The sequence below is a fragment of the Python bivittatus genome, unplaced genomic scaffold (genome assembly GCF_059951505.1).
Source record: "Python bivittatus isolate LINGU-HERP-01145 unplaced genomic scaffold, Pbiv_v1 ctg000610_np1212, whole genome shotgun sequence".
NCBI lineage: Eukaryota > Metazoa > Chordata > Lepidosauria > Squamata > Pythonidae > Python > Python bivittatus.
Window position 1 is genome coordinate 5,454,908 of NW_028277088.1, and position 23,645 is coordinate 5,478,552.

General features: G+C 43.2%; 1 protein-coding gene across 6 annotated transcripts in view; it reads left to right on the forward strand.

Moving 5' to 3' along the window:
• The window catches only part of LOC103066749 (sodium channel protein type 5 subunit alpha), a 287,467-nt gene that overhangs the window by 29,796 nt on the left and 234,026 nt on the right, over positions 1–23,645 (forward strand). For 4 of the 6 annotated variants that reach the window (XM_088150287.1, XM_088150285.1, XM_088150283.1 and 1 more), the window contains exon 2: positions 23,135–23,477. In XM_088150287.1, coding sequence (XP_088006413.1) covers positions 23,211–23,477 — 267 coding nt within the window. In that variant the 5' untranslated portion in view covers positions 23,135–23,210. Of the gene's footprint in view, positions 1–23,134; positions 23,578–23,645 lie in introns of those variants that run through there. The other 2 variants (XM_088150288.1, XM_088150289.1) reach the window with 2 other exon arrangements.

Here is a 23,645-nt window from a genome sequence, read left to right on the forward strand (position 1 = left end):
AAAAAGATTGAGGTGTTTTTATACCACAATCAATCTCCTCCAAATAAATGCACATTTGGGTGCTTGTGCACGGATGCAAGTTCTTGAACAATGTGTGAAGAACAGTTCATATGGTTTTCCATGGAAAAGGCCACAACCTTTCCAAAAGCTCTGCAAGAGAGGTGTATGTATGTTTTGATTCAATGGTGAAAGCATGTGTGGGTACAGGTAGTCTTCGACTTATGACCACAATAGGGCCTGGAAATTTTGTCGTTAAGCAGTGCAGTTGTTAAGCGAGGCATCATGTGACCACACCTGATTTTACAACATTTTCTGCAATGGTTGCTAAGCGAGTCACCATGGCTATTAAGTGAATCACACGGTTGTTAAGTGAGTCACATGGTTCCCCATTGATTTTACTTGTTGGAAGCCGGCTGGGAAGGTCACAGATGACAATGATGTGACCCTGGGTTGCTGTGGCCATTGTAAATATATGCCAGTTGCCAAGCACCTGAATTTTGATCACATAACCATGGGGATGCTGTGACGTTATAAGCGTGAGGACCGGTCACAAGTCACTTTTTTCAGCACTGTCATAACTTCAAATGGTTGCTAAATGAATGGTTGTAAGTCAAGGACTACCTGTAGTCCTTGTTTAGTGACTGCCTCATTTAGCAACTGTTCACAGTTATGATGGTGATGAAAAAGTAACTTTGCGACTAGTCCTTGCATTTATGACCTTTGCAGGTCTGTAAATCAAAGAAAAGCTGAGGGAAGATTGTTAGCAAGTGGTGGTTTCATTTAGTGACTGCTTTGCTTAATGACCGAGTTGCCAGTCCCAATTGTGGTCACAAAACAAGGATTCCCTATATGCACATAAGCTTTCGTGCCCCTCCTTAGCATCCCATTTTTAGTAAACATGCCACTTGATGGGGCAGGACTGATGCATTTCCTTAGTCAGGGGAATAATTTACTATCCAGTGCATACAGTAACTTGCAGCTCTCTGGGTTGGAAACACACAATGCAAATTTTACTTTGCAGTGAAAATGGCCACAGTTAAAATGAGACAGATGCACTCTGTTTTTGAAATGGAAAGGACATCTTTGCCAAGGTGGCACCCTCTGGATATGCTGGGATTGCAACTGCCACAACTCCCATTGCCCATGCCGGCTGGGAGTTCTGGGGTTTGCAGTCTTAAGATATTTGGCTGATACCAGTTGGGGAAGAGAGAGCAGGGATATCCGGGTGCCCATATCGTTTTCGACATTCCTGACAGTGCAGCTCCTGAAGGAGTTCATGAGTTGCTTGGAGACTGTAGGACCTCATCAACTTTCCACAAGAATGACCGCACTGCGACCGTGTCTACACATTTGGTTAAGAGACATTAATGGAAATTAATCATGGTGTCAAGGCCCACGCAGCTGGAGAAGAGGAAGGAAGCAAGAACGGCACAGATTTCAGGAAGGGATCCTCAATGCTCATCTGGGGTAAAGTCAGACTCTTGGAAACTGTAAGAGGAATTTCCCATCCTCATTTGTAGTGAATTAGTTAGGGCAGAGTCTCTTTGAATGATTTGCAACGCTTCTTCCCAGATTTCTTGCCACCTTTACTAAGTTGCTGCCAACAGACTCACCTTCTATCTTTTGACTGCTTATGTCTGCTGTCCCTTCTGTCACTTTCTCAGTCTCTCTACCACCTCTCCCATGCAGCTTGCTGAGTAGGCTATGAAACAACATTTGGCTGAATTTGCACATTATGCTAAGCCCGAACCCCCCTGTTCACAAGCCGTAGTGGCCGGATTTGTGCAAGGTGGCGTGCAACCCATCGAGGGCTGAGCATAATATATGATACCCCACCCTCCCTGATGCATTTGACCATTCCAAAATTCATGGCATAGGCATTGGGAAGGAAGAGAAACTCTTCTGGCTGCTCAGAGAGATACGCTTAGCCTGTTCCAGGTGAACGTGTCAGTCTCTATACACATAGCTGCCCGTTGAATTCTACTCACTTGCTGTAGCAGGAGAATGAATTTCTCATGCAAGGCCCTGGATTTGTGCTGATTTGAACCGATACAGGAACTTGACTGAGGAGGGAATTTGGATCGGTTGCTCCAAACCTGACAACTGAACATGACGTAGATCTCAATCAGGCCAGGGAGCTGAATATTCTCATACCGTAGAACAGCCGATTCTCCAACTGCTCTTGAAAAAGTTTGCCACTGTTCCCTAATTTTTCCCGCAGGTGCTGTGGTGTTGCTGGGGAGTTCATAATTTCTAATTAGACATTAACACCCCCCACCCATCCTTCAAGGAGCCCAACTGACATCGCAAAGTGTGTGGAGATACGTCTCAGCACCATCCATTCCAGGTGCTCTGGCCTGAGTTCAGCGGGGCTTTCCTTGCTGTCAATAACAACTGCATGCTGTTGCCATCAAGCTATTAGTAATCACCCCACTCTTCTTTTAAAAGGTGGCATTAGAGGAGAGCTGCCATTAGCTGATGCTTTCATCTGGGAGGAAATAGCAGGTGGGGGGGGGGGCTGGGGAAGGGGGAAGAATTATGAGAAAGAGGAGAAGTGCAAAGAACCGAGCTGAGCTGGGAAGAAGGAAGCCCACGTACCGAGGGGAGGCGCACCTCCTTCACCCAGGCTGCCCAGCCGGCGTATGGATTCCTTCTTGTTGTCGTTGTGGGTTTCGGAGGAGGCCAAAACTTGGTCAAACTCTGCCAGGATGCACTTAGACGTGGTGTTGCTCTGCCTCGCAGGCTGGGAAGGATGGAGGCAAAACCACTCGGCTGCTCGGCCAAGGAAACCTGAGAGCGCATTTCTGCCAATGCCTGTTTTAATAACATGTTTTAAAGAATAAATAAATGCAGGGTGGCCGCTGTGGATCGCTCCTCTTTGCCTGCAGGTTGTCCCAGAATTCTGGGAGTTGAAGTCCACACAGCTTAAAGCAGCCAAGGTGGAGAAAGACTGGGTTAGGGAGTGATCAGCTGAAGGTGAGGCAAGGACTGGGTTCACACAACATGCTTAACTCAAACCTGAGTTAACAAAGCACAGTTGCTGTATCCCCATAACGTGGGAGAAACAAATAATCTTACGGCTTAAGAGGAAGGCTTGGTTCGCCCACCGTACCCTGGTTAGCACAATGAATGGAAACCAGATCACACCAAATCGCCACCACGTGTTTTAGCTGAGCCTAGCATGTTATCTGAATTCAGTTGTTGAGTTTCATCTCCGGGTATGAATCTTTAATCATAACGCAGTTCCTAATCCAGACTTGGCCAACGTGGCACTTTTTGGATTGCAGCTTCCATAATGCCCATCGGTCCTGATTGGGGATTCTGGAATTGCAGACTTCCGGGACCTCAATCTTAATCCTGCCTCTGGTTGGCTAATGCTTCCTCTGAGAGTTCGCTTGCACACTTCCAAGCTTATTTTTGCAAATTTGGAGAGCTAAAAATTTGCCGTTCCCTCTCCCCTGCCCTTACAGCCAGCATGATCAGCTTTTGCTTTAAAAAGCATGGCCTCCGTGATCTGGGTCAGGAGACAGAGATGGGGCTGGTTCTTCTCACTCAGCGGGATAGAACAGTTAAAGAGTGGGACTAGGAGTGGGGAGACCCAGGTTCAGAGGAGACCCATGTTCCAGTCCAGCTTCAGCCATGGAAGCTCTTTCTCTCAGGCCTAGTCCCTGTCCTTCAGCCCAACCCACATCACAGTGTTGATGGTGGGAAAAAATGGATAAAGACAGGGCTATCTGCAGGGAATGGTCCAAAAAGTCAAGATGGCGCCCATGGCAGTGCGATCAAGCCTCTGCCTGTTTTTTTATGCACTTGGCACGTGACACCTACAAAAACGGGCAGAGCTTTGATCTCATCGTCACGGTTGCCACCTTGCCTTTCTTGACTCTGTCCTGCAAATACCCGTGGATGAAGGCGAACGGAGCAAGGCACATCCGAGATGGTGTCAATTCTTTTGAAGCTAAACTCTTTGACGGGGAAGAGCAGAATGCCATTTTTGTGTAGGCCTTGATCCTAATTCAGGGCAAGAAATCATCTCTGCCCATTGGAACAGGAAAATACAGTGATGGCCATGGGGCAGTTGATGTTCTCGGCTCATTTTGTGCGAGTTTATGCCCTGTGGACTGCCAGTGCCAATTCCAAAGTGAAGCCCTCTCCATGTGCTCTCAGAAATATGTCTAACTGTGAGAAATGATGCACGTTTCAGGCAACGTGTCATGCAGCTCTAGACTCATCCTGTATGTCGGAGGGCTGTGGGACAGCGACATTTCTGCAGGCTTTAGAATGTGTGTATTTTGAATTGCACAAAACATGCTTTTTTGGGGTGAGGGGGCTAAAAGGGACGACGAGATATAGAGGGTCTGTTTGTAGGATGCCAATGATCCAGTCATCCTGCTACCCAATCAGTTCACTCAACTGTATCTGCCACAACTAGGGGTGTCTGCAGGGTGTGGGTCAAAAGAGTCAAGACGGCGCACATTAAAAACAGCCTGCGCTTCAGCTGCATCTCTGTGGCCGCCATCTTGTTTTTTTGGTCCTACTCTGTAGACACTTCTGACCTCAGTGCATAATTGCAGCTGGCTTGCGGCCATATTTTTAATTGCAAAGGGGACAAGGGACCTGTTATCTCCCTCCTAGTTGGGTCCCTTTGGATTCTTTTCCTCCCCATTTGGAAGGAAGAGAAAAGATGGCGGCATGATTGGGGTTAGTGCTGCTACAGACGACTCATTTACACATATCCCATTCCTTTGTGCCCTTTCCTTATGCACCCAGATATCCAGGGTTACCCCGGGTGGTGTGAAAACTACAGAGGAGAGAGGTAGGAATTCCTAGAGAAGACATTTTAGGAGAAGACATTTTAACTCCCGGGTGAAGAGAGTCAACCTTCTCGCTGGACAATCATTTGCAGAACATGCAATGAGTTAATTCAGCAATAGGAAAGATCCAAAATCTAACTGCTCTTGAGTCAGCTCAGTGTGTCATGCATTTCTATGATTTATATCCTGCCTTTCCTCTAGGACCGTGTTTCTCAACCCTGTCAACTTTCAGACGTGTGGACTTCAACTCCCAGAATTCCCCAGCCAGCTTAAGATGTGTGGACTTTTGGGGAATTCTGGGAGTTGAAGTCCACACGTCTGAAAGCTGACAAGGTTAAGAAACACTGCCCTAGGTGCTCAGCACTGCACTATAGCTTGCTTCCTCCCCAGTTTCCCCCACAACAACAGCCCTGTGAGGTAGGTTGGGCTGAAAGAGAGTGGTTGGCCCAGAGTCAAACAGTGAGCTTCTGTGGTAGGGGTGGGGGCTCCTAGTAGTCCAAAACCTTCACCACCACACCACCCTGGCTCTCAACTGTATGTGGTTTACTGCGTTGCAGAAGAGTTAATCCTCCCCTTGACCCATTTAAGAGTACTGAGCAAACAGAGCCCTTGTTTTTCAAATCAAGATAAAATTATGGTTTAAAAAAGGGCTATTTTTTCCCTTGAATCGAGCTTGGCTCCTGGCGATGTGCATGGGGTTGTCTTGAGAGCTGTTCAGAAAGGGGTTTGCCACGGCCTTTGTGCTGCCTAACCTACCGTCCTGAGAGTTTCTCTTCACTTTTAGGATCAGCGCTGCAGACAAGCTTATACATAAGAGAACTATGAATAAAACAGCACTAAAATGGCTCATATATGTTTCTACTTCTCTTCCTCCCTCCCTGCCCAAAGCTATCTGTGTGGATAGTTTTAAGTGGGTGGTTAGGAATGGACCAGTTAGACTATTTCCAGTCCACGCGTGTGTTTCAGTCATAATTCAGTCAGAATTACGTTAAACCTCTTGAGGTTTTTTAAAGCCCAAATATTCCCATTAAGTTTGGTACACAGTTTCACCTGTGGTGCACATTTTTGTATGCACATTCAGAGCTGAAAATTACATCCCTGAATTTAGAGATATGCACAGTCGATAACTGCATCCCAATCTCTCTGTTGGTCCATGGAGTGCGCATTAGGTTAATTGACTTGAAAATGCAAGAGAGGAAAATTCTCTCAACCCTAGTGGAGGTGCATCCGATTTCTTTCATGGCCTATCTAGGTAGTGGCAATTATAATAATAACAATGATAATAATGATGATAAAATTGCCTCTAAAGAAGTTTGCGTATGTTACTTGAGTATACTTTGCACAAAGTAGGGCACGGTTGTCCTCATATTCCTGATTTGGGGGGTGGTCATGAAACTTCATGCCCCAGTTAGCAACCCAGTCCCCACAACATGCTTAACTGGGTTGTTGGGGGGATTTGTGTCTGGGGATGCCAATAAAGAACCAGCTGGGGGGTTACGTTAATTCTGAACAGACTCAATAGAGTTCAAAGAGGGCTACCAGATCTGGATGGCAAAGAATCCAGTTGGTGCTAGATGGCAGCATAAAGTTCAAATCTCTTTGCTCCATTTAATGGTCATCCCAATTTTTGTACCCCAAATCTGGTAGCTCGGTCAAATTAAACCAGTGATGCACAGCACTAAACCAATTCCATTAAATCCAACATGTTGTGGGAATTTTTTATCTATTCATCGAATGTATGTAGCTGTTCATCTCACTTGCATGGGACTGTGGATACTAAACTTACTTAACTGGCCTGTTTTGCATATTTAGTCTTCCCAGAGAAAAAGACTAGAGCAGTGTTTCTCAACCTCAGCAACTTTCAGGTGTGTGGACTTCAACTCCCAGAATTCCCCAGCCAGCATGCTTTGCAACATGGAACATACCTCTGGGATTGGCTGCAGTAGACAAGCCACACCCACTGCTGCCTGGGTGACCAATGGATTAGCGGCTAGTGAGGTCATGAGGTCTTGCCAGTATTTTCCTAGTGCAAGGGTTGTGAAATACAGGTATCCCTTGATTCTGTATTCCAAAATGGTAATTTTTAAACCAGAGAGCCTGTGTGGTGTAGTGGTTAAGGCACTGGGCTAGTAACCGTGAGTTCTAGTCTCACCTTGGGCACAAAGCCAGCTGGGAGACCTGGGGCCAGTCCCTCTCTCTCAGCCCTAGGAAGCAGGCAAGGGCAAACCATTTTAAAAAATAAAACCTTGCCAAGAAAACTGCAGGGACTTGTCCAGGCAGTCACCAGGCGTCGACGCTGACTTGAAAGCATCAAAAAAAGGTGTATTTGTAAGGAAAAGCGCTAATAAGAAAAAATTGACTGTGGCTCTGGGTCAAGAATGCTGCGTGTTGGCCCCAGAGATGAGACTTGAAGCATCGTTTCTCAAGCCTTCATACACAAATCCCCTGGATGTGAAATGCAACCAGTAATATATCCCAGACTGAGTTTAATGAGTCTTCACCACGGCTTGTATCTCTAGATCTGGAAGAACATGTCTCTTTCCTGCTGTTCCCTCCCCTCCTATGTCATGCTTTAAACATCACTGCTTATAATCCCTGGAAGAGAGGGAGGTGCACTTCGTGAGACTTGCCTTCATCTCTTGGCTGCTAAACATGTGGAAATGCTACCTGAGCAACAGCATTTTGCTTCAGCTGTGGAATCAGAGCCCAGAAAAATAAGAGACGTAAGAGACATTTGGCATCTGCTGCTTCATAGAGTTTCTACCTTTCCTTCTGGGAGGAGAAGATACCAAGCTGCCATTCTGTTTGATTTAAATTATACGCATGCACGTTTTTAAACAAAGGCCTGCTTCAAACCTGAAGGCTGGCCGCATTGCTTATGTGCATGATTCATGCGTGGAATTTTCAGCCGCTCTCATTCCCAGACGAAAAGATCTTGGGTGGAAATGTAGCAAGTGATGATTCAGACTCCTGGTCCCTCCAAACTATTATCTGTACCGCAGGGATCAGAAATGTGCAGAAGAACCCAGGAACTTGGAGAAAGCATTCCTGCTCTAAAGGAAGCAATAGTATGATTGTGCAGTCCCAAAGATGGTGTCTGATGGCCTCGGCTGCCTGTGGGCACCTTTCTTGGCATCTGGTTAGCTCTCCGCCACATTTGCTAATCTCCAGAATCATCTGGATTTCCAAAATGCTTCTTGGCCCCCATTTGGTCCCCATCAGGAGTCTAAACAGGTTTTTAAACAGTTCTAGCTTTAAATCCGTTTAATGTTTCATTTGTTTTATCTATTGCTCTGAGGCCAAAAGACAGTTGGCACGCATTTATTTATTTAATTATTTGTACAGTTTAGGGGCTGCCCAACTCCAGATGACATGGGGCAACTTGCACTTTTAAAAAAAGCAAGAAACAATGAAGTAGAAAAACAGATCGTGCATATCCATAATTAAAACCATATGCGTCTAGCAAAAGGAAAATCCTAAAAGGGGTCATAATCACCCTACCCTGAGGCCTGGGAGAATAGCCAGGTTTTCAAAGATTTTTGAAGCATCATCAGGATGGGAGCAGGATGGAGGGATGTTATTCCAGTGGGCAAGTGCTACAACAGAGAAAGCATTCTTCCTTGGTCCTGATTGTTTGATGGAAGGGCCTGGAGTTCAACATCCAGCCTCATCTTACTGGACTTTCAGAAACTATCAGAGACAGGAGATTCCTCAGACAACCAGGTCCTATGCCATATTCCAATGTATTTAATAACTCTTTTGTATCATGAAAATGGGGGAAAATTGCCTGAGACCCCCAACTAAGCAGTTTGAGGTTTGTGAAATAACTGAATGTGACTTCCCGAATACTAAATAAGTTGGGCAAAGTGGGAAAAGGTGTTATTGAATGCAATGTCTCACATACATAATCAAGAAAACGATGATTATTCCGCACAATGGTCAAGGCTGCAGGGGATAAGTGCTTGGAAAAGGGGCAACAGAATGTATCTATTAAGATTACTTATGCAACAGTTTTAAAAGTATAATATTTTGTGCAGTTTTGTTTTTTTCTTTTTCTGAGCTCAGCAACTGAGCCCAAGGTAGTATGGAAGCCATACTTGGAAGTACTAATGGATAAGACCAGTGAAATTTGGGTACGTACTATGAGAATCCATAAATGCATGGATTCTTTTCTTTACAGAAATCCATCTTATATTTCGGGCTTTTTAAGAAATGCAAGCTTGTGATTCTCCAGCTGGTTTATTAATTCACACTGCTCTTCAAAGCTGAGATGAGGGGTTCATCATGGAGCTGGCAGTCTGTTCAGTGCCCCTAAAAACAATTACTGTTACTGTCATTCTGGAATATTCTGCTTGCAACCTTGTTACTGGATGGTACCTCTCTGTGACCACCCTAACAAGACAAGTGACAGAAGGATTAGTCTATGATTTTGACTGATTGATTGATCATGTGTCATCAAGTCAGTGTCAACTCTTAGCAACCACACAGATAGATTTTCTTCAGGATGATCTGTCCCCAACCTGCTCTTTCAGGTCTTCCAATGGTGTACCTATTGCTGTTGTAATTGATTCCATCCACCTTGCTGTTGGTCATCCTTCTCTTTCCTTCCACCTTTTCTAGCATTATAGACTTCTCTAGAGAGCTAAGTCTCCACATAATGTGCCCAAAATATGATCATTTGCTAACCCTGAGCCACTGTCTTTTGCCATGTTCTGTCTGGATTGTGGCTTCCTTACCTGTGTATAGGTTTTGCAGGACAATGAGATGTTCTGGAATTCCCATTTTTCTAAGGACATTCCACAGCTAGACTTGATCAACACAAAGAAAGGCCTTCTATATAAGCAATGAAGCAGATAGTGACTTCTTCTGGCATTGTCCAATGTGCATCAGCAACAATGTCTTGTGTTCCTCAGCCTTAGAAAACTTGAACATCTGGCATCTCCCTTTCCATGTACAACTCTAATCTGTGTTGGATGATCCTAAGCATTGTTTTGTAGCATGTAAAATTAAGAGTTCTGTATAATAGCTTGCATAATCTATTAAGTCCCCTTTCTTTGGTATAATTTATGATACTTCTGGAAATTTTGTATTAGAATATCCAAGGATGTTGCTTGGGACCTAGAGGAACACTTGACGAGTGCTGAGTTGGCTGTCTCATCTCTAATGCTTGTTGTAGCCAGGTGGATGTCTTAATAATCACACTTGGCCTACAGGCCACAGACGTATTGATAGCCAGAGATCAAAATGCCATCACTTTTCATAAATTATGCGTCTGCCTTTGTGTTAATGGATTCAGAGCAAGATAAAAAGACCCTGCAGAGATCAGAAGGGAAAGTGCTAGAACTGATGTTCTGTGGTTCATATATTGCAGCTTATGATCAAAATTAGTCTGCAATACATGGGAAATGCCAGTTCTGGATATACTTTGCAGAACATGATTGCAACCACTTAGTGACCCATTGTTCTGCTTAGGAAGATATAACAACCATGCATTCTCTTCTCTACATTCCCAGATCTCCTTCAAACCAGTGGCTCTCAGTTCAGTTATTGACAAACCTATAATAAAATATACAAAGCAGATTAATGTTCCAGTTAGCCAAGATTGCCTACCCAGATACATAGAAGCTGTCCAAACTATTAGACAAAAAGAGGTTTTTGCTTACCTGTCATCCAAGATTCCTTTTAGCTACAGATTCACATAAATGGATGACTGCTCCCCCCCAAAAGCCACCTCTACCACATTTGACAATAGAACAACAGTGTACCTAAAACTGAGGGGATTGATAAAAAGGCAGTTGAAAGGGTGAATCAAGAAGATCAGATCTCTCCAGAAAATTTGGAGATTATTCAAAACTAAAACTGTATTAATGGCTGCTGAGCTAGAATGTATATGTCTAACCAGAAAATATATCAAAGGGGTCCAAGAGGCACAGTGTGGTTAATAAAGAAGATCAGAAAAGTTATTAGAGGCATGAAGGTTTGGGCAAGACTGCTAGAATAACTTTCCTTCAACCTTTGCTGTATTTCCTTATCTCGTCTTCCCCATACCCCTTTCCTTTTCTGGCAATAAAATAGTGGCTGGCTCTTCTTCTTTTGATCCCCTGACATCTTTGCCTATGGTTATAACTTGCAGGTTTATTGAAAAGCAGGGATTTTCATCAGAACCGATCAGATCTTTCCAATCTTCCAGTATTAGTGTTCAAGATTCACTCCAGGATAGCCTTCAGCTTTTCATTTGCTCTTTAGCTGTAGTTCGTTAATGAAGGACCTGATTGCTTTCATTGGTCTTTTGTTCATTTTTTGGGTTGTGAGAGATGAGTGACAGCCAGGCCCCTGGAGGGGAGGGCAGTGCAATATAAAGCAGAGAGTTGATCAAGACGACTGCTGGAGTGGACAACATGGAGCCTCGGGGGTAGACATCTTTTGCAGGAGGAAGAAAAGCCATCACATCAACAATGTTGATGTTTCACAAACTGTTATGGTTGCCAAACTAGGATTTTACTTTCTGAAAGAAGAATTTCATCCCCTGTCTGGTTGCCAGTCTGAGAGGATGTGAACCCAAAAGGGAAGAAAAGAGAGATGACCAGTTTCCCAAGGGCCTGTAACCCAGTCTGCTTCAACTTGGTTGCCCTTCAGAGGTGTGGACCAACCTCCAACAATCCTCACCCAGTGGGGCTATTGCTGAGAATTCTGGGAGTTTAAAGCTGGATGTTTGGAGGGCATTCATGATGGGGAACTTTCTGTAGGTAACTTCAGATGCTTTGGGATTTATTTATTTTACCCATTTCTGTCCCATCACAATCAAAAGACTTGGCAGTTTACATAGAATATAAAAACCAGTTAGACCATCCATGATACAAGCTTCCATAAAAACAATAATAACAGCACCAACCAAACATAAGACTGAGATTGGTCCTTTGTTCAACAGATGCAGCAAAGGTGGAATTGTATAGGAAACTTCTACATGTTCCCTGACATATGCCTATGTCTGTTTGAATCTCTTCCCACAATTACACCTCTTATGTTTGCAAGGTATCCAATCAGGTGAGTGACATATGATGGTGCAAATGTAATTGCACCAGGACAATGACAGTGATATGAACTGTGCACAGGGGAGATGTGAACCTCACTAGCCATCCCTCCCTGTGTGCATTCAAAGGGCAAAAATGTCAAAAATGGGTTTGTGTGAAAGGTCAGATTTCTTAGTCCAGGACAGCTTCACTATGGGCAAAGATATTTTTAATCCAATTGTATTTCTTCCATGTCCTCCACAGGCTTTTATAAATACCAGCTTCCCGTATTCTCTGCCTTCCAAGTATATTATATTTTGATGTTTCTAATTAGTTCAGTCTTCCCTAACTCAGCCCCTTTCAAAAATGGTGGACTAAAGTCTCATCATGCCCCATTGGAGTGAGCATTGGTTGAGGATGGAAGGCATTGTGCCTGTTTCCACTTTTGAACGTTGTGATTTGCACTGAATTTCTCATGCCAGAATCAGCATTTTTGTGTTTCTTGCCATAACGTTTTGCTTCTTGAGTTCTTGGGGTACTTGTTATGAGCTCCCACACAGCTTTATAGAATGAGACTCAGTATAATTCATCTCATCTGCATGTCAGATACAGTCTCAAAAAACAGCATTTTCCCACTCCTGGTAAGTGCTCTCGATTATTCCCCTTTTAAGCTTTTGATCTACTCATGAAAGTCCCTGTCTTTCCTAAAATCTCATTAGTTTTCAGTTTGTCCTTTGCCCTCATCTGTCTTCGTTTGCCAAGCCAAAAATTCCTATTGGCTTAAGCCCTTTTATGATCTTACTGGGTCAATTACTGAGTGAATACTGAGATACTGGGTGGATTACAGAGTGAAGTGTCCTCCTCTTCCCCTTCTTTATCTGCCTCTTCTCCTTCTCCTCCTCCTCCTCTCCTTTTCCTCCTCCTCCTCCTTTCCTTCTCCTTCTCCTTCTCCTTCTCCTCCTCCTCCTCTCCTTCTTCTCCTCCTCTCCTCTCCTCTCCTCTCCTCTCCTCTCCTCTCCTCTCCTCTCCTCTCCTCTCCTCTCCTCTCCTCTCCTCTCCTCTCCTCTCCTCTCCTCCTCTTCCTCCTCCTCTCCTTCTCCTCCTCCTCTCCTCCTCCTCTCCTCCTCCTCTTCTCCTTCTCCTCCTCCTCCTCCTCTCCTTCTTCTCCTCTCTCTCCTCCTCCTCCTCCTCTTCCTCCTCCTCCTCCTCTCCTTCTCCTCCTCCTCCTCCTCTCCTCCTCCTCCTCCTCCTCCTCCTCCTCCTCCTCCTCCTCCTCTCCTTCCCCTTCCCCTTCCCCTTCCCCTTCCCCTCCTCCTCCTCCTCCTCCTCTGGGGTTTGGATTCAGGATCATATTCAAAGCAGATGGAGTCTTTCATGGACCTCTCCTCTGTCAGAGTAGGAATCAATGCACTTTCTGCTGCTAGTCTAAGTGCTTCGTGAAACGACAGCTTTGGCCTGCTCTTGCGTTCCTAATAAAAATCAGAATAATTAAAGCAGTGGCCTTTTCAGTGGGAATGTACGGCTCCGAGAACTGGACACTGAAAAAGATTGAAGGAAAATAAGCACCTGAAAGTTACAGATTTGAAGAAGGTTATTATTCAGCTTGAAAACGCGAACAGAATTTATTATGGTTTATTCAGCAAAGTAGAGTAAAACAAACAATTACCTTGCGAGATACGTGAACCAGGCGCAACTAAATGCTGGGAGAAAGTAGGAAATGGCTGACCAAAGGTTATGCAGTTAATCCAACAGACTAAATTTTGGTCAGCAGTTAGAAATGTCTTGCACAACTTGAAGAAAACTACCTCTTTTCAAAAATTCAGATTGGCGTCTGAAGTCTCAGAATTATATGATCTGCTGTTGGATCTATTAGAAAAGCGAAGAAGCTTCTTCATTTTCTTTTCAGTTTTACCGCAATGGTTTCAGTGGCCACTTCTGTGGATGGTAAAGGACTACAGTTTTCATTATCCTCTCCATACTGTATTGCACAGCAGCATTTCCCCCATCACCCCTCCTCTTAGCATTAAAAAAAAAAAGACATATTTTTAGAAAGGAATGTCTATAGAAGGACAGTTACTACAATTTTACAAATGATGCTCAATATACAGTAAAAACAATAAACAATAAAAAATACCAATATGAAATCTTCAGCTTAGTAACAAAGTCTCCACAAAGTTATTGTTTATAAATATTAAAAATAAAAGAAAGGGAAGGGAAGGGAAGGGAAGGAAAGGAAGATAAAAATATCCCTAAAAATTATATAGATAAATATTTGATTTCTGACTTCCCCCTTCTTTGTTCTCCAACTGACTTGCACTATCTTTCAATATAAATTTCAGAAACCATGTTCTAAATGTTTATATTGGCCTTGCTGAGTACTGTGGCTCCTCTTGGGGTTTTGGTGTCTTTTACAGGTAGTCCTTGAGTTACGACAGCAATTGGGACTGGAATTTCATTGCTAAGTGATGTGGTCATAAAGCGCAATTGCATCATTTAGCAACAGCAATCTCTGCAGTCCTGGTTGCCGTCATTAACTGAATCCCACAGTCATTAGGTGACGTAACTTCCTGCTGGGTTCCCACAACCAAAGTCAGTGAGGGAGCCAGAAGGAAATTGCAAGTCCCAGGCCGGAAGGCAGGTAAGTGGCTGCTGCTGGGTGGGGGGAGGGAGCAAGGGTGTGTGTGGGGGTGCGGGGTAGGATTGGGGAGGGTGCGTGAAGGTGTGAAGGAGGGTTGGGGTGGGTGCATGAGGGTGCGAGGGGTGCGTGAGAGGCATGGTGTGGGTCAGGGAAGGTGTGTGAGGGTGTGAGGGCATGTGAGAGGCACAGCGCGGATTGAGGAGGGTACAAGAGGTGCAGCGTGAGTCAGGGAGGATGTGCAAGGGTGTCAGCGGGTGCGCGAGAGGCTCAGTGTGGGTCAGGGAAAGTGTGTGAGGGTGCAAGGGGGTGTGCAAGTTGTGAGGGTGTGTGCGAGGGTGTGAGGGAGGCATGGCGAGGGTCAGGGAGGGTGTGCAGAGGTGCACAAGTGGCTGGTGCAGCACTATCACAGAATGGCTGGGGGAGGGTGCACAGGTGGGACGTGGGTGGGGGAGACTTACCCCAGCGACTTGTGATCTTCCCTGCTGGCTTCCCCATTGACTTTCTGGGGAAGCCGGCAGGGAAGGTTACAAATGGCAATCATGTGATTGCAGGGTGCTGCAACCAGTGGTAAGTGCAACCAGTTGTTGCCAAGCCCCTAGATCATGATCATGTGACTGCAGGGGTGTTGGGACGTCTGGAACTCTGAGGACCAGTTGTAACTATTATTGATTCAGTGCCGTTGTAACTCTGAACAGTCACTGAACAAATGGTCGTAGATCGAGGACTACCTGTAATTTCAATCTTTTCACAGATAAATTGTAAGCAAACCCTTTATCATCTGCCTATCCCAGTGGTTTCCAACCTTTTCTATGCCCCGCACCTCTAAGAAAAGTTTGATTAATGTTCGCACCTGTCAGGTTCAGCCCAAAGAACTCCACGAGACTGTACAGATACAGTTCTGTTGCGTTTGTTAGCTTCCACCTCAAAGACAGAAATCTCTCCAGACGGAATCTAAACTTCCCAAGCCAGCCAGCCACAACACCGTGAATTCCTTAGAGTGGTGCCAGCCTCATCTTCTTAACCTTCCCACGCTCCTGTTGGGGGCTAAGGGAACGCTTATCTCCCCGAGCACGGCCTTCGTCAAACCATTCCATCACAGCACCCCCTACAAAAGTAATATCACATCTGAAGATGAAGAAGTCTAATTGCTAATGTGGGTGAAGAAATTGAACTTTAAAAAATAAGCTTTTAACTCAGTGCATAAAATTGTCACGCCCCCTGAAATTCCATCTTGCACCCCCTGGAGGTGCAGGCACCCCAGGTTGGGAACCCCCGGCCTACCCTCTGAACTGTATTTGTTCTCATCCTTCTGCAGTTTTCCATGAGATGCCATTTTATATATAACATTCTGTTGAATAAAAATTGATTTAAAAATGAAACCTAATCTGCTTGGAAAATAAATTAATTTCTGATGTCATTCTTTAAAAAAATACCAATATGATTTAAAAGTCTGAATCCAATGCAATCAGACAAGTGAAAGCTTACCCTGAAAACTAAATTGTGATTATTTATCTGAAAGGATCTTTCTGGTCTGATCACCACTGGCTCCCACCTCACCATCTTTAGCCCCTTCCCCAAGTTAAGCCATGCTGTGTTTTAATATGGAAATGCGGAAACTGTGATTTCTAAACCTGGTTTTAAGATTTAACAGCATGAAACAGGCTGTCATGTTAAGCCAAGATATAGCTTAGGTGTTTGGGCATAGTAGGTCGTGTAGGATTCGGAGTTAGAATTACACATCTTAAGTGAACACAGCCGCTGAATTAAATGCCGGTTTTTTGTGCAGACGAGGGTTTTATTTTTAGCATCTATTTAGGCAGAAAGGTTTTCTCATTTGCCAAGCTGGCTGTGGTAGCATGGATGCTTGTAAGGTGGAGTGAGGGGGCAGGTGATGTCATGAATATGATGACATCATTGGGCAAATGACACAATCCATGTCATTTGCGTGATGATGTGTGACATGTGGTTTCCACTGGGTGGAAAAAGGATGCTGGCTGTCCGTTTTCAGCTCTGATTGGCAGGTGGTCCTCCACCAATCAGGAGGCCCAGCTTGGATAGCAGCAAGGGAGAAGGGAGAGATTTTGGCGGGAAAACAAGAGAGAGAACAAGAGAGAGATAAAGACCAGGCCAGTGGGCGGGCCTAAATGACACTAAGCCCTCAGGAAAGATTCCTGATCAGGATTGTTGGGCTCTGATTGGTGAGTAGTCCTCCACCAATCAGGAGGCCCAGCTTGGATAGCAACAAGAGGAAGAGAAATATTTTGGCGGGAAAAACAAATTGGGGGGGGGGAACAACCTATGAGACCTGTTAGAAGCAGAGTGTGAATGAAAATGGAAGGGGTGGTTTACTGGTTCAGAAGTTCAACATTATTGTTAAGAAAATGTTCCACAGTGTCATTGGATACTTCTGTCCTCTCCCTCTTTGGATGGAGGGGGCGCAAAGGGAAGCAAACACCCCTTTCTGAGCAGGTGGCCATTAGGGTCCTAGTAGAGGCATCTTCGGAGCCATGCGAATTGGGAAGTGGAACTGGAAGGGAAGAAGCGTCCTATGGAGTTCCCCAGCTCAGTCTGGTTTTCAAACAACTGAGAAAGGGCGTCCCTGGAGCCCTAAGAAGGCCTGAGAAAGGGAACTCCACAGAGATGACAGATAAGAATTTCTAGGAATTTCTGGGCACAAGACCCTGGCTCTCTACACTGAAATCTGTAAGTTGGATTATTGCTTTTTAGCTGAGCAGATTTCTAGAGAAGTTGAGAACTCAATCTCCCTGTTTTTCAGCACTGAGCTGTCTGGGAAAATTAAAAGTGGACTTGGCACAGAAAGCAAGGAGGAAGTTCTTCGAAAAATATTGATCCAGTGACAGAGGCTTTGCCAGCCAAGGAAGACATTCCCTTGCGTTGCCTTTCTTCAGGAGGCTAAGGGAGAAAGATAGACCCTGTTGTGGGTTGTGTTACCAAGGACTGCCTGCCAGACAAGGTGGTCATTTGGGGCATTAATGCCATAGGTTGAAGAAGCACTCATGGATTGGAAAAAAATGTCCACGGAGCACAGTTGTCCATGAAGGGAAGTTGGGATGTTGATGACAAGGGCTGGTGGTTTCTTACCTCTGTTTCTCATCATGGGCTGCTTGCTTCCAGGATTGCTAGGCACAAAGGCTTTGCTGTTTGGGATATTAGCCATGCAAAGAGATCTGAGAGGAGAACTGTTAATAAATGTAATGGAAGTTGATGTTGCAAAATTTATTTTTGGCTCTCTAAGGAAGAGTTTTCACTTGGTTGGGGCAGGGAGAGTATGTGTGTGCAATTTCTGGGAAAGGCTGTCTGTCCAAAACCAAACTGGTTACCTAAGCTGTCTGTGTCTTTCTGTTCTTGCTTTTTTTCTTCTTCTTCAGATATTACTTTCTTCCACCTAACCAATAGCTCAGTGGAAGCAGACCGATAGGCTCACAGAGGTTTGAGCATGTTGTGATTATTACTGTAAGCTTGCAGAGATATTTATTTGTGCATGTTCTGCTCCTCAGTGAATGGTGTGAGCTGTTAATTTAGAGCAGATATGCATTGGGGATGTGAGGTTATGTTCTTTGAAGGGTTGGTAGGGCTGGGATTTGGGGAAAACAAGATACTCTGGGCCATAGTAGGCAAGATGCGATTTGCACAATTAGCAACTGGGTGAATAACTTGACAAACAATAAGTAGCAGATATGGGTCTCCATTCCCAGATGGGACAATGGAAGGTGGAAGGGTGCATGGGTGTCATGTGATCCTGATCCAAATTGCCTCTTCCAGTTGCTACTTGTATAGAGGAAATGTTTCCATTGTTAAGCAGGATGTGCCTAGAGGCCAATCATGATTAGGACTGAGCAGGGGTTAATAAATTAAAATTAACTTATAGGGCTTTTAACTACTAATCATAATAGTTACTTTTTCTGCCACTCTCTTGAAAGCCAGCTGTATGGGAAAGTGCATATTTGGGTCCAACTTGTAGATTTCCTAGGGACAGAATGCTGGGCTAGAGTAAATAAAAGATAAATAATAAATAAACAAACATACCTTTTCTGGTACTCTTGCAGAGTCCCATTTTAACTCAGGTTCAGTTACCACTCATTGTGCACTTCCAAGTTCAAATTGATGAAAATTAACTGTTCTGTAATATACCATAGAATGTCCTACTGCTGAACCTGTAAGTTGGAGATAATATTTAATATCCTTCCATGTTAAAACAAGTCCAAAATACAATGTAGAATAAGTTGAATTTTGCCAGTATGAAAAAAAAAATCATGTTAATCGAGTCTAAATTCCTGTCTCATGTCAGGGTTGTGGTGTTGACCATAATGCATGAATAGTTTGGGACTCAGGTTTCAGAAAGACAGCTGGTTCCCATATCATCTTTTTCACTCAAGACATTAGCTAGGAAATGGGAGAGGTTTAAAGAACACCAAAATACAGAACAGTACTGCAGTACTTTAGGTGTTTTTTTGGATGACCTTTGGGTCCCTCCTCCAGTTTATTAGATGGCATAGAACCAAGGAGCTTTGAGCATCTGCAACCCAGTTGTAGAATAGTCACATCTGGATCATGTGACTTCTCCAATCCTTCAGTTTTTTAGGTGCTAAGTAAAATCAATATTGTTCTTCCAGAATTTGGCTGTTTTTAAAACATACAAAGACTGCTTTTCAGAAACTAATAGATAAGCATGATACAATAAAAACAAAACAGAACTTGATACAAATGAGATAAAATTCTGTAGTTAGCTATTCTGCACTCTATTTGTGTGTGTGTGTGTGTGTGTGTGTGTGTGTAACATGCCAACAAGGGATCTTGTTGCTTTGCTTCCCACCATCTTTGCTCTGATAGCTGTTTTTAAATTGTGCTTTATGGAGGGAGATGAATTGTTTTGTTTTTAATGTATTATCATTAGCCTCTCTGTAAAGAATTGAAAGGTACAATATATCTGTTTTCAATAAATAAAAAGAACATAAGTTTCTAATAATGCCTTTAGGGAGCTGTCAAAGTTGCTAACTTGAGTTTTCAGCAGTTATTTCTTAGGTTTTTTCTTTATCATTACAGGATTATCTGTGCAGAGAGTTTAAGCGTGTGTGTGTGTGTGTGTGTGTGTGCATGGGCAGTGGAATTTCATGTCAGCCATTCCTATGTTACATGGCTTGGCTTGCTGTCGTGCCCCAAAGTTTGCACTTCTATTATAATGTTGAAAAAGGCAAGATGATCCTCATATTGCAGTACTATTTTGTTAATACATTACTGTAATGAAATGTTGTCTCTCAATTTCTTGCAAATTTTCCACTAATTTGGTTGGCTTTAAAAGGGGATTGAATAAATTCATGGAGAGCAGTTCTAGTCTAGAAGATTCCATGTTACCTCCAGGTTGGGGACAATATGCCTCCAAATACCAGTTGCCAAAACACAATGGTGAGAGAAGGGCATGTCTCTCATTTCCTGCTTATAAGCTACCCAGAGGCACCTGGTTAGCTATTGGCTTGATCCAGCAGGGCTTCTCTTAGATTCCTCTATTTCCTTGTAAAAGAAGCTTCTGTTTTTCAACTTCCTTCTCACTATACTTTTCTGAATGATTTCCTTTTGTTTTTGATCTTATTCTATTACCATGAGGTGGCAAAGGATGCTATGCATTATTCTTATTTTTCTGTTAAATGTTCCTCTGTTATTTTTTCTCTTCTTTGGTCGCCTATACTGTCTGATCTAGAAAACATTATGTAGGAGGAATTCCATTAGGAGGGAATTGAAGCATGGGAAGCATGGGAGGCTGTAGACCACAAAAGATTGTGCAATAAAGATAAGATACTCACACACCTGCTTGTATTACTCTTAACTAAGTGAAATGCACTTCAACCATGAGAATTTCAAAAACAATTTCTTTTCTATTAAATTGAAAAAGAACACTAAAAAAATGCAAAGAAATTTAGGCACAGTATACTGTTGTCTCTAGAGCTCTTCCTGCATTTGTGTGAATATTGAGTAGAAAAAAGGTCTGAGTTAGATCTACTGCCATCTACATACATACCCATTCTACCTCTGACTTTGTACAATCAGTATAAAGGCCTGAATAGAGGTTTTAAAGTATATCCCACCATAGTGAATTGGATGTTTTCAGGAATTTTCAAGCAATGAGGCTGCTGCACTGAATGTGGAAAATTTTGAACTGAAGCTTGTGCATCAATAAATGTTGAAGATAGGGCTTTTATGTATCCTTTCCTTCTTTACATTATGCATACCATAGATATCGGTAAGTCACCATGATTATGAAAAAAGATGGAGCATGTGTTGTGATGTCATAGAGAAAACCATTTCCTTTTGTACTTGCACCTGAATGTTAGACATGAATGCCTAAGCCATTATATTTGCATAATAATATCACAACATACATTTCATCACTTGCCCTCTTGCAGAATAGATGTCTTAAGCCTTGCAGAGTCTTAACACACTTCTTTGACCCAAGTATGACCCAATATTTGGGGATTTGGGCTTTTCAAGGGGAGAGGTATACCCTTTTAAAGTATACATTTTGCCCCTTAGAAACCCAGAATCCTGAGAAAGAAAAAGGTAAACAAATATTAGGCCTATTCATTCTAGGAACACTCAGAAGTCAGCAAAGGAATGCGTGGGATGGTATGTGGCCTCTGGGCCATACAACCCTGCTTTGGAACTGAATTCCATCTTTGTTGTAAATGCTCTTGAAATATTGGATGGTAAGTTGTCATGCATATCGGTGTGCCTTCAGATATTGTTCAGCCATAACTCCCATTGGCAGTCATAGTTCAACTATACCTGCAGGCATCACAGAATCTCCATGCCTCATAATATATATTTCAATCCATACAAAGCAAGCAAAGGACATTATTTGTCCAAACCTTAAACAGGAATTGGAGCCACCATTTTTTAGTTTGATTTGGTTTGAGTTTGTTTGGGAACCTTACCTTTGTTGTGTATCTCATGAAGAAAAGTGTAAACTGTGGAGAGTAGCCTTTTCCAATCTGGTGCCCTTTGGGTGTACTGGAACTACACTTCCCAGAATGCCCAGTGAGCATGTTGGGGAAGGCTTATGGAGAGAAGTAAAGACAGAACCTGAATAAGAGAATGACAATTTAGATCCAGGCCACTGTGTGATGTATTGTATAGAAAAGGGAGGGGCAGGGAAAGACTGTGGAAGTTCTTTTCCTTTTGATGTGCCTCCAATCAATAATCACATAATGAGACCCTCATAAAACAAAGTTGAAACAAGAAGAGTTCGCATTGTGAAAGACTCCTTCAGCTGAATCAATAAATGTTATCTTTATCATGCTGGGACTGGGAAAGCTTTATTTGCTAACAAACCTCTGGGTGTTGTGGGAAATAATGGCTGTGAATTATCTTGAACTGGTAGCTGCACAGCAGGACGATGGGCCTTGTGACAAAGTGGTGTTAGAAGCACCATCTGGCAGCTAACATGCAAGGAGAGGAGCCTCAGGGATACCCCATGTATGGTTTTTATAGGATAAAGTCACCATGAAGTAAGGGAGATGGATTAAACTGATTGGGAAGCTTCAGTGTCAGGTACGGTGCTGGTTTGAATAGAAAAAAAATGTTGCTAATGATTTTGATAGGGTACCAAAAAAACCTGTATCAGTCTACCTGTTCTTGGGCGGGGGAGGCATATTTCCCTGCATAATGCATAGAGAGGCCAGAATTGTTTGAACTGCTTGATTTGGATTCAGTTTGCTACCATAACTGCATACAGTAAAACCTCAATTTAACAGACCTCCATTTAGCAGACTTCAAATGTAGTAGACAAAATTTCTATGTGGACAAATAACAAGCAAATTTGTTGCTTCTGAAGTGGTTCAGTTAAGACACTTAAATTTATATTAAGATACAACATGTGTATAGTGGTTAAGATGGTTAAATTATAGCATGGTATAGTGGTTAAGAAGTGCTGGGCCAAGGAGATTCAGGTTCAATCATTATTTCTCAGCCCAACCTATGTCACAAAGTGATTATGGGAAAAAACTGGACAGGGGAATACTGACTATGCTGACTTAAAATTCTAGAGTAAAGGTGGGGTGTGAATTGGAAGGTAAGATATAAATTGCTGTTTCTCAGTTTCCCGAAAATTTTCTTCTCCAGAAGACTGCATTTTCTATTTAATTCTCAAGTTGAATGACTTTTGATTGTGTTTTTGAGATTCTTTTATTATTGCTAAGTTGGGAGGGGAGGAGTGTCACTGGTGTTATTATTTTTTATTCCGGTACACATATTTGAATCACTCTGAATCATATCTGAATCTGTGTACAGATCTGAATCACTCTATGACCATCTTGGCTGCTCAAATTTGTGTTCTAAGAAAGCCTATGGGAAGAACTCCCTAGGCTGAACTGAATCATGGGAAACCAGGGAACTGCAGACCATTGGAAAAATGACTGTAAAATGAAAAATGGGGCATTCACACACTCCCCTTGGCTACTTTGCAATTAAAGTAAGTGCTGGAGTCCATAATAATGTTACCATCTTTTTTCTTTAAAACAAAAACCTAAATGCAATCTATTTTCCATTAACTTTGAAGGAGGATGGTTAAAAAAGGAAGCAAAATAAATGTTTGACACAGCACTAGTTGTCACTCATAATGAGTGCTACTTACCTATATTTCCTTTTTCTTTCTTTTTCAGGGTTTTTGTTTTATTTATTTATTTATTTTTACAATTAGGAGTAACGGCCAGTACAAAGAAGAATCAGGATGAAAAGATGGCTGACTTCTTGTTACCACTGGGTTCTAACAGCTTCCACCGGTTCACACCCGAATCCTTGTCTGAGATTGAAAAGCGGATTGTGGCAAAGATTACGAAGGACACCAAACAGGAATGTAGGGACCAGTTGGGAGAAGAAGAAAAACTGCGCCCCCAGTTTGACTTACAGGCTTGCAAGAAGCTGCCCGATATCTATGGGTCTCCTCCATCAGAGCTCATTGGAGAACCCTTGGAGGACATTGATCCCTTCTACCATGATCATAAGGTCAAATCTGTCACCTCTGCACTTATGATTAAGAATAATGGAAGGGAATGAGGCAGAAGGCTGTTTTTCAGAGGAAATGATTCCTTCCTGGATTAAGGATGTGAGAACTAGCAGGGTCAAACTCCTGATGTGTAAGATGGTTGGGTTCCAAACAGGAGAATTGTTGTT